Here is a 22,369-nt window from a genome sequence, read left to right on the forward strand (position 1 = left end):
TATGACATTACAAGAATGCAAAATGGGATGACCTGCGAGATTTCTTTTCTTCTTTTCCTTGGTCGGATTACTGTTTCCAAACTTCTAATGTCAACATTTGCTCAGATCTGTCAGTGAAATTATTCCTGTAGGAATGTAATCCTTTATTCCACACTCCACTTTAAAATCTCGTCTTTCATCTCAACCTTGGTTTTCCAATAAATGTGCTAGGGCTGTTCAAGAGAAGAATGTTGCATTCTTCTCTTGAACAGCCCTAGAATGTTGAAATCTTGAATGTTGCATATCGTAATTGGCTTATTTCCAAATCTTCGGTTTTATTTTCTGCCTACACCAAGCCTCGCAACAATTGTAAAGCAGTTATGCAGTTATTAATTAGTCCAAACTAGATTTTTAACAGGCTAAGAGTAGAAAACTTGCTGCTTGCTCTAATGGTAGCCGAGCATTCTGGTCTCTTGCCAAAGCTATTGGTCACAACTTTTGCCCTTCTCTGCTCCAACCTCTGTCAAAATCAGACGGTTCTATTGTTACTTCAGCTAAGGATAAAGCTGACCTTCTAGAATCCATTTTTCTTCCAACTCGTGTATTAATGATCTTGGCAAAACACCTCCCGACATTCCCAACACGCTCCATTCAATGCCTCCTGTGGTCTTCCATCAAAAGGATGTCAGAAGGATTTTGACAACTCTTGATGCTCAGAAAGCTCCATTCCCTGACAATATTTCTCCACTTGTTCTCAAAACTTGTGCTCCTGAACTTACTCTTGTTCTTTGCTGCCTTTTTTCACTTTCTTATTCCAAAAGGTGTTTTTCCATCTGCTTGGAAATTTGCTCATATCCAGCCAGTTCCTAAAAAGGGTGACAAATCCCTTCCATCCAATTATCCTCAATTAATTCCTTAAATGCCGATCTCCAGGTAACTGTCCAGTTGGGCAAAGACAACTTAGTTGATTTCAATCCTTCTAAAACTCAGTCCTGTCTCATATCTCGCAAAAAGGATTCTTCTGCTCCTATGCTTAACTTTGGAGACACTCCGATTTCTAGGCAAGATGATATATCTCTTTTGGGGATTACCCTGACTTCTAATCTCTCTCTTGGCACAAGCACATTACAAACATTGCTTCCTCTGCTTCTAAAAAACTTGGTTTTCTCTTTCACTCTCGGTGTTACTTTTCTTCCAAACAGCTGTTCACTCTGTACAAATCGCAAATCCACCCTACCATGGAATATTGTTCCCACATCTGGGGTGGTGCCCCCAAAACCTCTCTCAGGCTTCTAGATTCCATTTAGAAGAGGGCAGTTAGGTTAATTAATGACTAGACTCTCTCTCCACTCTCTGTCTCATAGAAGTTCTGTTTCTGCTGTCCATGCCTTTTCTATAGATACTTCCACAGGCACTTTTCTTCTGCACTGGATTCTATAATTCCTGCTCTCTCTTTCAAAACATTCAGAACACGTGCTGCCACCAGCCAACATCCGTTTACTGTCCAACTTCAAACTCACAAAACCAACTTTTCGTCTTCCTCATTTATTCATTCAACTGCTGTTTTCTGGAAAAATCTTCCTTCATATGTATTTCCTGAAAATTACAGTCTACAGAAGTTCAAGTCTAATGTCAACAAATATCTTCTTTTGTCTTCTCAACCTCCAACCCAAGCACGGTACTACATACTATAGGTTCTAATACCTCTCGTGCTTGGGGTTCTCATAAAAAAAGATCCCAGAGCCCTTTAATTTTTAAATGGGCACTTTGATTAAAGTCATCAAACAATAACAAAAGCATTTTTGTGAATGTTTTGAGAATTTTTGAAAAAAAAATGTGAAAATATTAGTATTCCTCAAGTATGGTAAAAGCCCTGCCAACTAACTACATCATTAATTATTTTCTTTCATTGAAGACACACAGCCATAAAAAATTCTTTAAAGCTCTGCTTTAGCACCTGCCATGTTTCTTTTTTACATGCTTCTTGAGTGAAAGCTAATTTTTTTGGATAACAAGAGACTGCCATTTTAATTTATAATCTTATTATTTAATATAGGTAATAAGATAATAAGAAAAGTCAATATTAAGAATAAATTATTAAAATTTCCTATTTTGAAATAGTTTTTGCCGTTTTTTTTTTTTTTTTCCAAAAAACTTGATTGGTGAGATCTGTACACCAATGTGCTTGCTGCTGAAACAGTTTTGGCACACACAACAGGTGGAAGGTTAAAAGATCATATGTTCATTTAGTTTATGCAAAATGGTAGTTTTAAGCATTGAGCATGCTGAATTACCTAAAAGTATTAAGAATTTTTGGAACTCTTAATTTTCTAGTTAAGAGGAGCATAATTTTCCAAAATAGTAATCCACATTATGTGGATTAATTATATATTAGTTCACATTGTAATCCACACAGGACTGGAGTTCAATCACTGACAGTGATGAACTCCAGTCTTGCCTCGGTTCCCTCTCATTCTAGCTCAATAAAAATAACTCATTTATAAACATATTAAAATGTAAATTGTTGCTTTTGCTTGAATCATGCAGTTAGATCCTCTGTCTTTACTGGTTATTATATTGGAAACTCTCTAATTGCAAGTACTAATACATTCAAGAACTTAGATGTCCTAGCCTGATCCAACCTTCATCTCTCTTATTATGTCAATCACATAATATCTTATATCTTAGACTTCAAAACTTCTTGGCTTAATTAAGCATTCTTCCTTGATTTTTAGGAGTGGACAAGTTATAATTCTTCTTTACAAGCAGCTTATACTTCCCATTTTTGATTACTGTGATATTATTTGATCCCCACAACAGGAATATCTTCCTCCAGACTTGAGTAAATTCAAATCAAATTCATTAAATTCTTATGATTTCGAAATTGACTTGCCTTTAACTGTTGATACTAAAGACCTCTCTATCGTCACTTCAGAATCATTCCTCTTCACTCCAGACGACAACTCCATGGGTCTCTTTTTTGTCTACAATATCATAAACTCTATTATCGATTCTCCAATCTTCTTGAACAAATATCTTTCAGTATACCCCTATTGAATTCTCGTTATAAAACTAATTTCTCACTGCCTGTCCCTCATACTCAACACTTACTTGTTCCATTTCCTTCAAGTATTGAATAATCACAATATTGATTTTACACTTAAATCATCTATATATAAGGAACTGCTCTTTACTCTGTTTTGTTAATCCGAATTTTGCATTTAATTTAATACTAGTGGCTACTTTGTATCGATTCTCTATAAATCTCAGCTTTCTCACTATTATCTAGGGTCTGCATGCCCTGTGGGTGAGAAGTTTGTAAATAAATAAATATTCAAAAAATAAAACTCACCCAATTTTCATGGGCTTTTTTTTCTTGGGCAGCTATCTGAAAAGAAATACACTGTATATAACAAATACTGTATAAGACACAATACATTTTTACATCAATTTTTTTAAATTTTTACTCTATAGCTCATTTTAATTTAATTTAAGACTGCTTTAATTCTTGATGCCCTAATATTTAGACTAATAAAACTAAATGCACAATAAAATTAGTAATATTACTATGTACACCTTTTGGCATCACTCATATTGTGGAGTTATACTTCATAACTGGGTTGGCATGATTGCAATACCAAGGTACCTACCCGCCCACCGATGATAAGCTAACAAGCCTTGAAACAGTGCCGTGTGGGTGGTGGTATCCACTGAGAATAAGAAACAATAGCCTTCTCCACTGGTGAAGTGTCACTTATTCGAGGTAGTGCAATACATGTAACTCGCTGTGAAGGTAGTCACAATATGAGATACAATTAAATCGATGCCATTCACACTACTACTGTAGTTTACTATTACAAATGAACTATTGTGTGTATATACACTGATAGTTCTTTACCTAATATTTAGAATAAAAAAAGAACTAAAGAATATAAACAGATATTAAGATTTTTTAAAGCTCCAGGTAAATATGAAATGATGTGCTATGCAAAATACAAATAAGAAAATACAGGCTATACAATCTTGTAACACATTCAGTATTTTATTTTTCATTTTGTTTTTTAACTAACTATATTTTCAAAACACTACAAGTTAATATGGAATGATGTAGTATTAGTAGTAGAAAATGATGCAAGAAAAAATTTATATGGCATATGTATTTTACATTACAATGCACTGTACTGAATTTGAAGGAAATTTTGCAAAGTACACACACAACTTATTAAAACTATCTTGTTTTGTGAAGTGAGTGCTTCTGAAGTTGATAAAATAAAATATGATAAAATTAAACAGAATGAAAATTTTTAGATAAAGAGAGAATTTGTCTGTCAGGAATCCAACTGATAAGGAATCCCAAAGCATAGCTAAATAAAAATTAAAGGGACGTGAGACTGGTTGAAATGCTATATCCCTTGCTGGGGTGACAAATTGTGGTGCTATGCTATGGCAACCAACTATAATCATGACACTTATCAAGTTGAAAAATAAGGAAATAAAGAAAGCTTAGAACCAAACTATTAAACAAGATAGTACCCTCTTATTGAATCTTCAATCTCAATGTTGGAATTTTGAAGGTACTAGTTGCAGAGGAGAGATTGGATTGGATTTTTTTTTTTTTTGGCGCACTAGCAACTACGGCTATGATGCGCCAAGACTAGCAGCGGAGAGAAGTTAGTCCTAGAAACATGTTACTAAGACTATCTTACTAAGTTACTAAATAAACCAAAATAACTCTTGCTGAAATCTTCAAACACAGCATTGGAATTTTGAAAGTACTAACTACAGAGGAGATAAGGTAGCCTTAGAAACATATATCTTTTCAAGTATTTTTGTGTTTTCCAGAATTTCCTTCAAATTCAACAGCATAGTGTAAACTAAGATTCAGTATATATTATTCTTGGTACAGTAGAGTCCCGATTAACCGAGACTCGTTTAACTGAGGCTCTGCCTCAGATAACGTGGAACTTCGTTTAACTGAGGTTCCGCTATATCTGAGGTGAATTGTTGAAAAGTTGTACAAACTTTGTCATCAAAGACAAGAATATGTAGTTCAGTACAGAGCGGGAACTAAAACCAGTTGACTGTTGAGCTATGCTCATCTTTTACATTTGTTGATTTTGTGACTTTTTACTGTAAAAATTTTACACTCTAATTTTCTATTTATTATTATTATTAGCCATATGATGCAAGGAAGCCTGAGTCTTATGCTGCACCAGCCAAAAAAAAAAATTCAAAAGTTACCCTGAGAGTGAGAGAGAGAGAGAGAGAGAGAGAGAGAGAGAGAGAGAGAGAGAGAGAGAGAGAGAGAGAGAGAGAAGAATGATGACATCCAGCTCAGGACCAGCCCATATTCACCAGATGTGAGCCCCTGGGGTATTTGTTATGTTTCATTTTTACTATTAAGATTAGTGTAAGCACTATGAGTGGAATATAGAAGTGTGTTGTTGTGTCTTTAGATATGAAGTTGAATGCAATCAAATGCTTAGATCAAGGAAAAACAATAAAAAAAAAGTGGCTAGTGACTTTGGTGAAGTGACTGTAGGAGAAAGAGAGTGGAAATTGAAAAATTGTGTTCACAAAGAGCTATATGTGATAGTGAAAATATGAATAGAAAAACTATCTATATGTGATAGTGAAAATATGAATAGAAAAACAATGAAGAAAGGAGAATTTGAACAAACTTCTGAAGTTTTTTTTTTTTTTTTTTTTTTGCTTTTCCCACAGATCAGAAACAAAGAAAGTCCGATTTCTGGACCGATTTTACAGGCTAAGGTCTTAGAATTTCATAAGCATTTTAATGAAGGGGAAGAACAATTTACCGCAAGTATTGGTTGGTTGGATCGTTGGAAAAAAAAAAGGCTTGGAGTTAGAAATCTGCTTATCACTGGGGAAAAATTATATCAGCTAGTAAGGAAGAAATAACAATATTTACTGCTAAATTAGCAAAAATTATTCAAAAGAAGAAAATTTGAATTTGAATCAAATTTACAACTGTGACAAAACGGGCTTGAATTATAAAATGATCCAAACCGCTTGCAGGTAGAAAAGAAAAATCAGCTCCTGGTTATAAATGAAGCAAGGAGAGAATGATGGTACTGGCATGTTCAAATTCATCAGGAGGGCATAAGCTTAAAACTATCTCTCATTGGAAAGTCACAGATCCCCCAAGCTTTAAAAAATGCAAAATGTTTGTCTGTTAACTACGCAAATCAAAAATATGCATCGATGGATTGAAGTTTGTTTAAAACATGGTTTCATCAAGAATTTGTCCCTAGTATAAAAAAAATTTCAACGTAAAGAAACTTCCTCATAAAACACTTTTAATTTTAGACAATGCTTCATTCCATCCAGATGAAATGATGACATGATTGTAGAGCTCTGTTTCTGTCACCTAATGTGATATCCATTCTTCAACCTTTACATCCAGGTGTTCTGGAGACTTGGAAATGCAACTATGGGTGACATCTCTTAAAACATCTGCTTCAAAATCTTGAAACAGGGACCAGAATTGTTGAGAATCTTAAAAAAATAAACATTGAGGACATTATTTACTGGTTGGCAGAAGCATGGAATGATGATAAAACAGCTACTCTTATTAAATCCTGGAAAAATATTTAATGCTCCCAAAATGAAGCCAACGAGAACGAGATGGCAAATGAAGATGAAAGAGGTGAGGAAACACTTTTAGAACTAGCCAATAACCTTCCTGTTTCGGACACTCTTATTACAGAGGATATTAAAGAGTAGATGAATTCCGATGAACAGCTGGAAATGACCGATGACATGATTGTAAAGCTTGTTGACAAAAAGATGAAAGTGAAGGTGACAATGAAGAGTGCAGAGAAACTAAAAAAAAAACCATGACACGTACAGGTCTAAATGCTATTGAGTCAGCTTTGCGTTATATTGTACAGCAGGAGGATACTATGCCCTCCAATGTTTTGTTACTTAGGCACCAACAAAACATAGCAGCTAAAAAGCAAGGCGCTTCTATAAAACAGAAACCCATTAAGGTATTTTTTTTATATGATATTAAGGTGCTAATGTGGTGCTATCATATAATTTTTTTATAAGATATAGTAATAGTAATAGAGGCATGTGATGCAAGAAAGCAAGTGTATGAGCTTATGTAGCATCAGCCAAAAAAAAAAAAAAAAAAAATTCACACAATGATTCTCTCTAAATGTTTGTCCAGTTCCTCCTTGAATTTATTTAAGCTATCAACTTCCACAATGACAGATGGAAGTTTGTTCCGGCAGTTAACCACCTGCTGGCTAAAGGCAAATTTCTGCACATCTATTCTACAACTGTCTTTCCTCAATATGAATTTATGCCCCTTAGGTTCATAATCTGAGCAAGTGGAAGAATCCCATCAGAATTCAGCGTGCTCGACCCATTCAAGGCCTTATGTGCCTCAATGAGACTACCTCGCAGGTGCCTAGTCTCCAACCGCTGCACTTTGCAGAATTTAAGCCTCTCTTGGTAAGAGGATCCCTTCATTCCCATCACCAATCTTGTTGCCCTTCTCTGTACACGCTCAAGCAACTCTACATCCTCCTTAAAATGAGGCCACCAGACCTGTATGCAGTACTCAAGGCGTGGCCTGACCATTGCCTTATACAAAGGGATAATCACCTCCTTTTCCCTGCTAGCAAAATTCCTGTATATCATTGACAAAACCCCATGGCCTACTCTTGCAGCCTGTCAGCATTGCTCAGAAACTTCATATCTGACTGCACAATTACTCCCAGGTCTTTTTCATTTTCTACCACCCTAAGTGTAGTACTGCACAGTTGGTACGTTCCTCTGGGGTTACTTCTACTCATATGCAGTACTTTGCATTTCTCAATGTTAAACTTCAGTTGCCACTTCTCAGCCCATCTGCCCAAATTTTCTAGATCCTGTTGTAGTAGCACACTGCTATTACTGTCATTAACAACCCTGCCAACCTTTGTATCATCTGCAAACTTCGACACTAAGCCTGATATACCTTCATCAATTTATATTAAGGTGTAGTGCTGTAACTGAACATTTCTCTTGTCTATGACTTGGTATTTTTATATATGTACTATTTTTTAAAAATTTTTGTAATAAAAGAGTTGTAAATAAAATTAAAAGTGTTTTATTGTATAATTTAAAAGTCATTATGTTTGATAAGTAGGTATAACCTGAAAATAGAGTGTACATCATCACATCAATGTATTCAAATCCAGTTTATTTAATAATAATTTACCAACCCTTCTATGTTATCCGAAATTTTTATTATCCGAGGTTCCCTCAGTCCACATTATCTCGGATAATTGGGACTCTACTGATATATAGGAGGTATTCACAATAATGCGCTTTGAGCTACATTCACTTACAGTGATGTTCAAAAATATCTGTTTCAACTTCTGAAATGGTACTCATATTTTCTGTTATGACGTCTCTAAGAAACCTAAAATTTTTGGTGTTGCTTTCCTGTAAGCTATTTAATATCACACAAGTTTCCTAAAAGATATGTTTAAAATTTATGTTTCAATGAAAAATGAACATAATTTTTTTAATTAAAATTTAATTGTGTAGTTTATTTCTGCACTTGGGCTTTTAATAAAAATTTATATATATATATATATATATATATACTTAAATAAAATATATGCCAGTAGCATGGCAAACCAGTAGAGTGAAAATAAACAACCAATAAAATAACAAAAAATAAAATAAAATGGGGAGGGGGGGGGGAATAATAAAGAAGATGGTACTGTTGAAGCAACGTTCCTAATATAATTTAGAAAATACAAGCCAATTCAAAAGAAATTTAGTGGTGCCCCCAGATTGGCACCCGTTTCTGAATTATGTGAAATCTCACTAAAGTGGAAGAGTGGACTATCAACAATACGTGACCAAATGAACTAAAAATAATAATTAATAAAATAAAATAGACTGACCATATGACCCATCTCTACGGAGGACCATGAGGATAACAATAGTCAGGGAATTACTGCATTTCAAACGCTAAACGAATCCATGCAACGTCGAAATGATACTAAAATCAAACTGCCGATGCAATACATTTGCACAGCGGTGGTCCCTATGCAGCGAAAAAAATAAGACAGAAAGCCGAGTACAGGCAACCCCCGTATAACACGGTACTTCTACAATACAGTTTCACTCTAACACGATTGATAAATTGTGGCAATCCTTGCACAACACAGTATTTCTACAACAAAGTTTCGCTGTAACACGGTTGGAGAATTGCCGGAAATCTTGCATAACACGTTATTTTAGAGCTTTTGTGCTGGGAAAACTCTGCTATTATGTTAGATGCAATTTTCAACGTTTCCATTCCTTTTTGTGAATCCCTGCTGTTGACTCACTAGTTGTTATCGCCTTCATGGTATTTTTCTAAAGCATATTTCTGGAGGATACTACCATAAAACAATATAAACTATTTTCAGTTTCTGGTTTATTGGTCTATTCTGTTAGTGTAATCAGTTATAAATGGGTAGTAAACTCAATCTTCTTGCATTTGCTATAGTACTGATAGCTGTAATTCTGTGGGTTTTCACATTATCATGGTGAAATGTATTTCCCCTTCTATGAAATATTCAATCATATAAAAAACAAATTTTCAGAAACTCATTACTGCGTATTGGGTTTGCTGTAACTTGTGCATGCCGTGTTTTTTGTTATTAATTACTTATCATTTTTACTGTTTTAAATTTTACAACAAAAAAAAAAAAAAAAAAAAGTCAGTGAACAGAAATATCAATTAGTATGTACATACAGTACATATTAATTAAGCTATGTATGTAAGTGTAAATTTATTTTTATTTTGCCAACTGGAAAATATTCTTCCAATTTTCATGTATCATTCAAAGTGGGGGTTCACTGTATTTTGTTGGATAATCTCTGGGTTAGGTTCTGTGCTATTGAACTTGTGCTTGTTTGAAACCATAAAAAATAACTGTGACTTTGAAGAGTGCATGACTTTTAAAGAGAGCAGACGGTACACGAAATCTAGATGCTGCAGAAGAGATTGTGCTTAGTAGCGATGAAGAGGAAGAAAATTAAATGAACGTACATTATCTCACATATAAGTATCACAGTTTGTAAAGTAAGATGTTTGTTCAGTTATTACTATTTAAGTTACTACTATTATAAAAATAATGTTAAAATTTTAAGTTATTACTACTATAAAAATTAAGTTTCCGATAGTTATATAAAAAAAAGGCACATTTTTGGAACATAACCCCCCTTTTTGTACTGATTCCTAGTACTGTATAACATGGTTTCACATTACACAAGATTTTGTAGGAACCAAACTAACGTGTTATATGAGGGTTATCTGTACTCACATGGCTAAACCATACCACTGAAAAAACAGTATTTGAACTGAAAATATATAGAAACAAATTAGACTATAGATGGAAGTATGGACACAGTGCTAACAGATCGTTATGCTACTACCATGTAAATATAATCCAAAAAATTAAATAGAGGGGTAAAAAGTAAAAGTAATAAAAAATAAATAAGAAAAAATAGTAGAAAAGCTAACATCAGTGGCAACAGAAAAGCACAAACCACTACATGTTGCTTATAATAAAATTAAATAAAATATAGCATGGCAAACCAATAAAATAACAAAAAATAAAAGTAAAATAGGGGAAGGGAAGAAAAAATAAAGAAGAGGGCACTGTTGAAGCAACGTTCCTAATATAATTTATAAAATACAAGCCAATTCAAAAGAAATTTAGTGGCACCCCCAGATTGGCACCTGTTTCCGAATTATGTGAAATCTCACTAAAGTGGAAGCGTGAACTACTGCCATGTATGTCAGTTGCCACGCTACTGGCATATATTTTATTTAAGTTTATTATACGTAACATGTAGTGGTTTGTGCTTTTCTACTATTTTTTCTTATTTATTTTTTATTACTTTTACTTTTTACCCCTCTATTTAATTTTTGGATTATATTTACATGGTAGTAGCATGACGACCTGCTAACATGCATCCATACTGCCATCTATAGTCTAATTTGTTTCTATATATTTTCAGTTCAACTACTGTTTTGTCAGTGGTATGATTTAGCCATGCGAGTACTAGTCTTGTTATTTTTTGCTGCATAAGGACTACTGCTATGCAAATCTATTGCATTAGCAGTTTGATTTTGGTATCATTCCGTCGTTGCATGGATTTGTTTAGCGTTTGAAATGCAATGATTCCCTGACTATTATTGGCCATGGTCCTCTGTCGAGATGGAGCATAATGGTCAGTCTATTTTATTTTATTAATTATTATTTTTAGTTCATTTGGTCACGTATTGTTCGTAGTATACACTTCCACTTTAGTGAGATTTCACATAATTCGAAAATGGGTGCCAATCTGGGGGCGCCACTAAATTTCTTTTGAATTGGTTTGTATTTTCTAAATTATATTAGGAACGTTGTTTCAATAGTACCCTCTTCTTTATTATACCTCCCCCCCCATTTTACTTTTATTTGTTGTTATTTTGTTGGTTAAGTTTATTTTCACTCTACTGGTTTGCCATACTACTGGCATATATTTTATTTAAGTTTATTATATGCAACATATAACGTTTTGTGCTTTTCTGCTGCCACTGACGTTAGCTTGTCTACTATTTTTTCTTATTTATTTTTTATTGCTTTTACTTTTTACCCCTCTATTTAATTTTTGGATTATATATATATGGAGAACTTCATATCTGACTGTATCGTAATCCCCAATTTCCTCAACTACCAGCTTTAGTTCAACTGCGCCAAGTGTATAAGTTATTTTGGGGTTATTGTTCCTCAGGAGTAATACCTTACACTTTGCTGGATTAAATCATAGCTGCCATTTTTCTGACCATCTCTGAAGTCTATCTAGGTCATTCTGAAGAAGCTCTGCTTGGCAGCAATTATTAACTACTCTACCAATCTTTACATCATCTGCAAATTTAGACATCATGCCCTCTATCCCTTCATTGATGTCATTTATGAAAATCAAAAAACAACAATGGTCCTAATACTGATCCTTGGGGAACCTCACTTCTTACATCAACCCAATCTGAGGAATAACCATTTATCACAACCCTCTACCCCCTGCCCCGAAGCCACCCTGCTATCCATCTAAGGATTTTCCCTGTGATTCCAACCTGTTCCAGCTTATCAAGTTACTGCTCACGTGGGACTGAGTCAAATGCTTTGCTGAAATCCAAATAAACAATGTCGAAATTATTCCCTAAGTCCAGCTCTTGAGTGACCCTGTCAAAATAGCTAACCAGATTAGTTAAACATGATTTTCCCTTTACAAAACCATACTGAGTATCCTTCAGAATTCCATTTCTATCTAAGTAATCCTGAATTCCACCCTTGATCATAGTCGCCATGATTTTCCCTACTACTGAAGTTAGACTAACCGGCCGGTAATTTCCCACTTCACTCTTAGAACCACCCCTATGCATTGGCACTTTTCTAATCCTGAGTCCAGTGATGCTCTCATAATTAGCCCCATAAGATTACAGGGTATATGCCATCAACCCCAGGAGCCTTAGTGGCCTGTAGGCACAAAAGTTTTTTTATTAAATAAACATGTGAAATTTCAACATCATTAATTATATTTTTTTCAACTTCATTCCCAGAATTTCTCATTGATCTGAAGAGCTTCTGTAAATATCGATGCAAAGTAACTGTTGAGTTCATCTGGAACTTCAGCTGGGGGTATCTAATACCATCCCACATCCATTACATAAGGGTCTGATCTGGTTTGTCCTTTGCATTTACCTATGTGAAGAATTCCTTATATATAGTTTGATTACAGCCATTTTGTTTGTGGCAAAGCAAAGGCATTGCTTCTATTGCATCAGACAGTAATTGCAATGTATTGCATCAGTCGTTTCTATAAATACGGCATTCAAAGGGTATACACGCTCGTTAGTATCCTATTTGCGGAGGTGTAAGCATAGCTCCATATGTTCAGTTGACACCAAGAAAAAAAAGTGTAGCTGTTGCACTGTCCCAGGAAGGGCTTTCTATGTGTGCCATCACTGATAAAATAGACTGTCAACAGTATCCCGGGTGCTGAAATTAAAGCGTGAAACCAGTGATATGAAGAGAAGACTTGGATCAGGCCGTAAGAGATTGACTACGCCTTCCCAAGATCGATATTTGAAATGGCTATGCCTTTGTAATCAGCATGCTAGTGCTCCTGATTTAAAACTGGACTTTGAGATGGCCTCCGGTATTGAAACAAATTATTATTATTATTATTAGCTATATGGTGCAGGAATCCCTGAGGCATAGGCTGCACCAGCCAAAAAAAAAAAAAAAAAATTCCCGAGCTACCCTGAGAGAGAGAGAGAGAGAGAGAGAGAGAGAGAGAGAGAGAGAGAGAGAGAGAGAGAGAGAGAGAGAGAGAGAGAGAGAGAGAGAGAGAGAAGGGAATCAGCAAGAAAAAGAAGAATGATGATATCCAGTTCAGGACCCTGGGTGTGCCAAGCCCATACTCACCAGATGTGAGCCGCCCCAGGGTGCACGAACTATCCATAGACGGCCTTTGGAATGTGGTTTGCATGCCTATTGACCCAACAAATGAGGAAGACAGCGACTTGCTTGAGCTAAAAAGGGGCTTGCTTGGGCTTTCATGGACAAAAGAGCAATGGGACACTGTCATCTTTACTGAAGAATCGAAATTCAACCTGCATGGCTCGGATGGGAAGCGATATGCCAGAATACGAAAATCGGAGCATACCATCCTGACTGCATAACACACTGACTGTAAAGTTCCCCTGCTGATCAGATGGTCTGGGGATGCATAACAAGCAAAGGGGTGGGGGCGAATTAAATTATTAACAGAACGGTAAATGCAGAAACCGACGTCCAAAACTAACAAGATTCAGCATCTTACCACACAGCAAAACTTGGTAAATTTTATACTATTTAGATTTAATGAGTTTGTCTTCTTGTCTCAAAAGGCTTAAAACATACTTACACCAAGTTTTACCTTATTTTTCTCCCTTAAGGTGCAGGCGCCTCTGTAGCCAGGTGGGAAGGAGCAGCAGTGCATAGCACACGCTTCTTGATTAGACCGAGGTTCGAGCCCGTCACCACCAAATATGGAGGATGCGGAAAGGTCAGGGAATGAACACCGCATATCCCGGAGCAATATGGCCTTAGTTGCTAATGCTCCTAAAAACCAAAAAACAACAACAGCAATCCCTTAAGGTGCAGTCATACCTCACAAATGCTGGCATTACAGTGTTGGACTGGCTCAGCAACAGTCCACATTTGAGCCCTATTGAAAATTGCTGGTACATAATGTCATCTGAAATTGCTCAAAAGAAGCCCACAAGTAAGATTCAGATGCAGGAGAGCATTGTAAGGGTGTCGGTACCATGAAATTGGGCAACCGTATATCCAGAAGTTGGATTAACTCTATGCCAGATCATGGCAAGGCTGTAATTGCAGCTCGAGGAGGAACAACAAAATACTGAGGACTTATTTTGCTGATTTACAGTACATAATACTATTACTTTAACTTGTCATTTCAGTTTGTACACATAAATGCAATAAAATGTGAGTTTGGTTGTCAACTGCATGATTTCTCATATTTCCATTAATTACGCATTTTACACCCTTTGGGAAGATAGGTATATTAGGTGGAGTCTTTTTATTGGATTTCATTCACAGAGATATATATCCCATCTAACAAATGCATTTCGAACATTTCTGCAATCCATAATGCAGCACAAAACGCACTATTTGCAAAATTCACAAGTGATGCAATTTTTTTGTCCACCACTGTATGTAAAATAAGCACGCTCTGAAACAATTCAGTTATTAGAACGAGTACAGTATGAGGCTGCATTCACAATAGTGGAAAAAGTCATTTGGTGGCATATTTTATTGTTCCTATAAACTAATAACACTTAAGACAGTCATAATTAAGGTAATTATGAAAGTCTTAAGGGCATAAAGGAGGCATACATTTATGCCTCCTCATGTATGTAGTCTGAGCAAGAGAAAGAATGCTATCAGCATTCAACTTGCTCAATCCATTCAAAGCCTTAAACACCTCACTCAGATAATGAAATTTCATTACAATGAAATGCACTAAAAAAAAAAAAAATCAATCAGGATAATAAAGTTAACAATACTACAAAATGATTATAATGAAACTTACTTGTTAAATAAGAAGTATGTTGCATTATAACTGAAATTTTGCTACATTAATTTTGTAATTTTTAATGAAATATTACAAAAATGTAGAACTTATGTGTGTTTTTTTCACTTGTTATATTCAACACAACAAAATTCTTCTGGGGTGGAGGGAACACTGTAAAACCATAACATCCTCAGCTGTCAGGAAACGTATACTACCATACTTCTTCACAAAGCTGTCAACAAACAAGCTCAATGCTGACACCTCATCCAGCAGCTCGTTTCACTAAATATGTAACTGTGCATAAACAACCCCATCACTTCCAAATTTATTTAAATGAGCCTTCACAAATGTAGAAAGGTAAAAATTATCTGATTTCAAACAGACAATAGCTGCTCAGTTAGTATAGCATTGCCAGATGCCAAAGACTGAAAAGTGTATGTTGTAATGTTTAAAAGAGCTAAACAATACATTATAAATTATTACATTTTTTTACTTTCTATCCCATTTTGTCATATCAATGCTTTACCATATGTGTAAAGATAATTCTTTTAAGTACTTTTCCATGTCAGTCTCAATGTTTTGTTAATTGTTACACACTGTTGAGTGCCTGGCTAATACAATGGACTACTGATATGCATAAAACTCTCTTTTCTCTTCAGCTGAAATATTAGCAATAATTTTAGGATAAATATAATCCTGTTATTTGTTGTAACTGATTATTTAATAAAATTTCAAAATTTTAGGGATAAATTTTCTAGTTATGTGTTTTAGAATTTATGTTATGTATAAAATGATATAAGACCACACACAATTTTTCAAAGAATTCTTTATCAGAGAAGGTGAAAAGTATGATTGTACTTTACAGTAAGTACAAAGTGAGTCATGCGGAATGTGCAGGATGTGATTTCATTGGTTGATCTGAGGAAAAAAATATTATATCAACATATCTGAAAGTGCATCTCACAGTAAATGCACCAGTAAATGGAGAAAAAATACTGGTCCCAAAATAATACACAAAAACTACTGCATGATCTATTATTCCATAGCATTCACGAAGGTGGCAAGTTATGCCTTATAAGACTGTAAAACTAGTTTTGCCATCTTCGTTTTTTTTCAAAAACAAGGATAGAAATGGATGAATTCAAATTTACAGTAGTGTCAGTTATCCAGAATAAGTGAAGCCAAATTTTCCGGATAATTTTTCTGGTAAGATTAAATAAATTTAATCTTATTTAATCATAAGGTAAGATTGAATAAATTTAATCTTACCTTATGATTAATTAAATGAGATTAATTAAATAAAAAAAAATATATATATATATAAACCAATCTCGGGAAACAGAAACATCCATCCAGGCATTTTTATGATTTTTATACAAAACAGGAAAAATTAGAAAGATTTTTAAATGCTCTTGGTTTTTTCGACTACCGATAACGAGCAGGGACAATCTGTGCATCCCAGTGCCATTTGCACATGTAGCAATTGTAACTCACTCTTTTCTCATCTTAAAACATGGTGCAGGCATTTCTATTTTAGTGGCTAGGGATTTTCTTTGTAATGCTTTCCATAATAAGCCCATCTCATCAACATTATAACGCTTTCTTTCTCATAATTTGCTATAACTGAAGCAAACTTACTTTTCAAAGGACAAAGCTGCCCAATTCGTCTGCAGAAAGTTTCTTGCCTTAAATATCTAGTTCAAGTATACTGTGTCTCAGTTTAAAGTTTTTCAGCTAACCCATGCTGCCTTAAAATCTTCATTACCTATTCATTTTCGATTAAAATCCAATGCTTTTTTCACACAACATTGGGCCAGACACTGGTTCACTTAAACCTTGCTCTGAAGGAAACAAAAAAAATAAAGTGAGTGCACACTCTCTAAAGCAGCATTTTCAGGTTTCAACATCGAATTTTTCCTGCTAGATCCTCCTTCACTATCCATAATCTACACAAATTCTGTTATAGCATTGGAATTTTTCTTGATGTCGTAAATTGTTGAAGTCCCCCTCTGAAAGATTTCCTAAATTTTCACCTTTTCTACCTCTATTAATAATTTCTACTATTTGTTGCAATGTTAAAACTATGCGTTTTTCTTTCTTTCACATCTTACCGTAAAAATTGAGAAAAATAATAAATCGTACAGTTCGGGATGATATTATTTCTTACCGAATCTGGAGCTAAACTAATCTGAAATTCACTTATGGTTTCCAAGAAAACCCAGTAGACTGTGATATTTTACTAAAGCACATTTCTGAAGGTCACATAGAATTCTAGAGGTCACAACCATAAAACAGTTTTCAGTTTATTGGGCTTTTTGTTTATATAATCTGTTATAAACAGCAGTAAACTCGATCTTCGCTTATCATAAACAAAATTCAATTTGCAAAAGTGACCACTATAACCGGAGCTTACTTTACTACCGTACAAATAAACAGAAGAAGAAAGATCAGCCTTTCAAATTATTCTGGATAACTGACGTTCTACTGTATTTGCATATTTGTTTCTGAATCACATTTAAAAGAATAAAACTGTTTTCTCTTGCCTGTGACAAAGTTGCTACTGATGTTAAAACAACATCACTGTAAACATTAGATCTCTTCTCAGTTATTTAAGAGACAAAGTGAACAAATATTAAGTGGCCATCTTCAGCTATGCTGAAACTTCCTGATCTGTTCGCACATCTTAGAAGTTCCAGCAACCAATCTTTGGGAAACTGCAATTGATCGTAGGATGTCATATGCTAGAAAAAATGAACTGCTGGGATGTGGAGATGACACACAACCTTTACAGCTATCTATCACTAGAAATCTGATAACTCTGGTGGCTCCTTTCCCCATTCCGCCACTCACAGAAATTATAGATCATCTTAGATTCATATAATTATGTTATTCAGAATTTATAATCCAATAAAATTCTGTTGTTTCTGCATCAAGTGGTCATATTTTTTCCAAATTACAGAAATAAGTGGTAGTACAAGTTTTATCATAACACATGAACCATGAGAGATAAAAGGTAAAAACTTCCTCAAGAATATTAATAATTATTCAAGGGCATCAAAACTCATGTTTACTTACTTGATTTTTGAAATTTCTCTCTGTTTCTTCTAATTCCTGTTTTAAGGATGCCACCTGATACCTAAGCAAGATTAGTAACTGCTATGATTATTCAGCAATAATAAAAGCAATTAAAGTAAAACTTAGTTAATTTGAAGTTGAAAGGACCAAAGTACTTCTGTTTTGTTTTAAATGGGTTCAGGTAAAAGAACATGTCAGTATTTACTGAGAAATTTCTGAAGTCAGACATTAACTCTGTAAGGAATATATTTTCACAATTCTCATTTAAAAATGTTGATCTTTTAGTTTACCTGTGGTAGATGATAGCGAATAGATGATTAACACATTAATCTAGTTAATGTGAGAAAGATAACACTTGTACTGCAGGGCAATTAAATCAAATTATTGAATGTGATAACATTGCTAAATCTCATATTTTCCACAATTACTAATCATACAACTCAATGTATAGCTACACATTAAAATAAGCACTATGTTCACTATGTTGTTTATTATGGATAACTGTATGTACTTGATAAAGTGAGAATATTTATTTTTTGTAATATTATTTGTAATATTATTTGTTGTTTAACACTTGTAATCCATGCGAAAAAAAGACATTTTTATTTATTAGTGTTATCATTTGCGTGAGCTGGTGAACACAGTGCCCAGTGTGCAAGTACAACTGGAATACTTGATTATATTTGTGAAATTTTACTTGATTATTTGGGAACTTAAAATCTATTTTTTTTGTGCATGTAAATAAGTTGCTATTTATGAAAGAGGTCAATTGTAGAAGCTGCTTCAAAGGAAAAGATTTATTCATTCATTCTGTGATTATAAATAAAGCATAAAAAAATATAATCAGATGAAGAATGTTATTAGGAATAACATTCTTCATCTGATTATCAGCAGTGATTATTCATGCATTAGGAATTTACAGATAAATGAGCCACTAGGTGGCAGTTATCGCAGTGTACTGATGTGGGATTTATTTAAAGATTCAACTACCATCACGGGTAAAAGGAAGGATTTTTGCTTTCGTAAAGGTGACTAGGGGTACCCCATAGCAGGTCATGGGAAATTGTCAATCATATACAGGAATTTTGCTAGCATGGAAAAGGAGGTGATTATCCCTTTATATATGACAATGGTCAGGCCACGCATTGAGTACTGCATACAGGTCTGGAGGCGTCATTTTAGGAAGGATGTAGAGTTGCTTGAGTGTGTACAGAGAAGTGCAACAAGATTGTTGAGGGTAACAAAGGGGTCCTCTTACCAAGAAAGGCTTAAGTTCTGCAAATTGCAGCAGTTGGAGACAAGGCACCTGCGAGGTGATCAGATTGAGGTGTATAAGGCCTTCAATGGGTTGAGCACGCTGAATTCTGAGAGAATTCTCCCACTTGCTCAGATTACGAACGTGAGGGAGCATAAATTGAAATTGAGGAAAGACAGTTGTAGAATAGATGTGTGGAAATTTGCCTTTAGCCAGCAGGTAGTTAATTGCTGGAATAGATTTCTATCTGTCATCGTGGAAGCCGATAGCTTAAATAAATTCAAGAAGGAACTGGACAAACTTTTACAGGGAATGGATATGTGAAAATGTTTTTTTTTTTGGATGATTCTACATAAGCTCATAATATGCTTGCTTTCTTGCATCACATGCCTCCATTACTACTTCTACTACTACTCGTACCACTATTGTATCGGTGTTTTGATGTGAATATTGTACCACATAACTAATAGTGCAGTGGAATAGTCGGATTTTATTTGTGATAAATAAGTAGCTTGAAGGTTCTAATCACTTATAAGGCATATTTTTTTTTTTGTTTATAGTTAAAACTTTTTACTTTTATAAGGATATAACTAATTTAAAACTCTGTGTTTGTAACAATATATTGATATATCTTAAAGTATATCTTGAACTTGACAGTATAAGGTATACCTTGATAGCATAATAAGTATCACTGCATTAAGGAATATATTAGCTTCGCGTAGTATTGTCAATTAAATAACTAAACTTATTAATTTTATAAATTTTCATTGTTAATCAATTAAATTGTATTTAAATGGAAATCATGCTGCAGACTAGAGCAGCAAAGCAATGGGTACAAAGTAGCAGCAGTGCTGTGGCTCGGGGGTTAACTGAAGAGGGTGATTCTCCTACAAATCATGGCCTAAAAAATGTGCAACTTGTGTAATGTTTGTAAACCTTTCTGGAACAGGACATGATAGTCAAGGTGGTCTTTGTGTCTGTTTGGTGCAGAGAGTGTGACGAAATTAGTCATTAACTCAGCATTCTGATGGACATTTATGAGAGTTCGAAGAATATGGTAGATGACCTAGAATGGAAGGGCCCATCAGGCCATCAAGCACTCAGCTGCCCATCTCAATGCCAGAGCTCATACTTGTGCATCAGGCAACATGTTGTGCAAGGATAGGTGGAAGAGGCCCAGGATATGTCTGCAGGGGTAAAAGTAGATGACGTTGTAGAGGAGATATCATCTTTTAAGGGCACAAAAGGTGATATTGTTGTACACACTGGCACTAATGATATTAAGAGTAGGAGATCTGAGGACTTACGTAACAACTAAGGGGCAATATTGGGAAAAAAGTTTCAAGTTAGGATTGAATTTGAACGTGTCTACAATTCTGCCCAGACACGACAGGACAGAGTACATGTTGAGAGCCTTGTCAATCATTTCCGCAATGGAGAGATTGCACAAGGCTTATTGGGTAGAATTTTTTTAGTGGGGTCTGTGCTTATTAATAGTAGAGGCTGTTTTTACATGGATGAAATATACTTAAATAGAAGGGGTGCAAGAATATTTGTGGATACTATCAAGGCAGTGATAGGTGCAGTGGAAAACTGCTAGATTGGAGGGATACACCACTAATAAATTATATAGACCTGGAGGCAGAAGTGTAAGTGAGTTTTGCACTGCTTCTACTGGAAGCCGCAGCAACCTGGAAAGCAAGGTGTTGGGGTTTCAGACCTTGCTGTGGTTCATCATGGAAGACAGGGAAAGGAAATGGAAAGGCTTTTGCTTTCATAAGGGTGACTACAGTGGTCTCAGACAGTTTTAAATAAGCGTCTCCGTAGCCAGGTGGACAGGAGGCAGCAGTGCGTAGCACACGCTTTTTGATTAGACCGGGGTTCGAGCCTGTGACCACCAAATACGGAAAGGTCAGGGAATGACCACCGCATATCCCTGGAGCAATATGGCCTTAGTTGCTAATGCTCCTAAAAACCAAATAACAAACAAACAAACAGTTTTAAATTCTGGGCAGTGGGACCAACTGATGGTGTTACCAACACCAAGTAAATACATGGGCTGTGTAACAAGTGCATATATACTTGCATGTACACTAATGCTACTCTCAGGAGCACTGTAAATGAATTTTAGAATTTGTAGTACTGATTAAGTCTCAAATGCAGACGTAGGGATAGTGGAAGCGATGCTGAATTTGAATATTGGGTGTACAATGTATACAGGAAGAACAGATAGGACAGGAGGGCGGTAGAGAGGTTATACTCTTAGTTAAGAGCATATTAAACTAACGCAGCGAATCCAGTCGATATGAGTGCCCAGTGCTATGTTGAATCAGTTTAGCATGATATAAGCATTGGGAAAATAAAATTGATAGTAGGAGTGTATTATAGGCCTAATGACCCTGATGAGTATACCAAACAGCTATACAAAGAAATAGTGGGTCAGTAAATCAGAATGTTTCATAATGGGTGATTTTAACTTTCCAGATGTTGACTGGAATTTGTGGGTTGGTCACTCATACACTAGCAAGACTTTTCTAGATTTCTTGATTGACTGTTTTCTGCAGCATATTAGAGAGGCAAAAGGAGGAAGCAATGCCCTTGATCTGGTTATGAGCAGTTATTCTTCATGCATTAAGAATCTGCAGGTGGCAGTGATCACGGTATACTAACGTGGAATTTAATTAAAGACATAACTACTGTCAAGGGTAAAGGGAAAAGCTTTTGCTTTCATAAGGGTAACTACAGAGGTCTCAGAAAGTTTTTGAACTGTGTGTAGTGGGACTAACTGATGATGCTATCAACAGCAAATTCCAAGTAGGAAGCATTCAGGGAAGTAACCAGCAAAGTTGCTGGGATTTTCATACCAAGAAAGAAATACTGTTCAAGGCTTAAAACATAAATGGATGTCAGATG

The 22,369-nt window shown here is 35.1% G+C and overlaps 1 protein-coding gene across 2 annotated transcripts in view; it reads right to left on the bottom strand.

Moving 5' to 3' along the window:
* The window catches only part of Tango1 (transport and golgi organization 1), a 528,108-nt gene that overhangs the window by 103,980 nt on the left and 401,759 nt on the right, over nt 1-22,369 (bottom strand). For both annotated transcript variants that reach the window (XM_090376510.1, XM_090376509.1), the window contains exons 19-20: nt 18,202-18,262; nt 3,332-3,367 (exon numbers count right to left, since the gene is read on the bottom strand). In XM_090376510.1, coding sequence (XP_090232636.1) covers nt 3,332-3,367; nt 18,202-18,262 — 97 coding nt within the window. The remainder of the gene's footprint in view (nt 1-3,331; nt 3,368-18,201; nt 18,263-22,369) is intronic.

The sequence above is a fragment of the Mastigoproctus giganteus genome, chromosome 6, assembly GCF_048544385.1.
Source record: "Mastigoproctus giganteus isolate SK-2022 chromosome 6, ASM4854438v1, whole genome shotgun sequence".
Classification (NCBI taxonomy): domain Eukaryota; kingdom Metazoa; phylum Arthropoda; class Arachnida; order Uropygi; family Thelyphonidae; genus Mastigoproctus; species Mastigoproctus giganteus.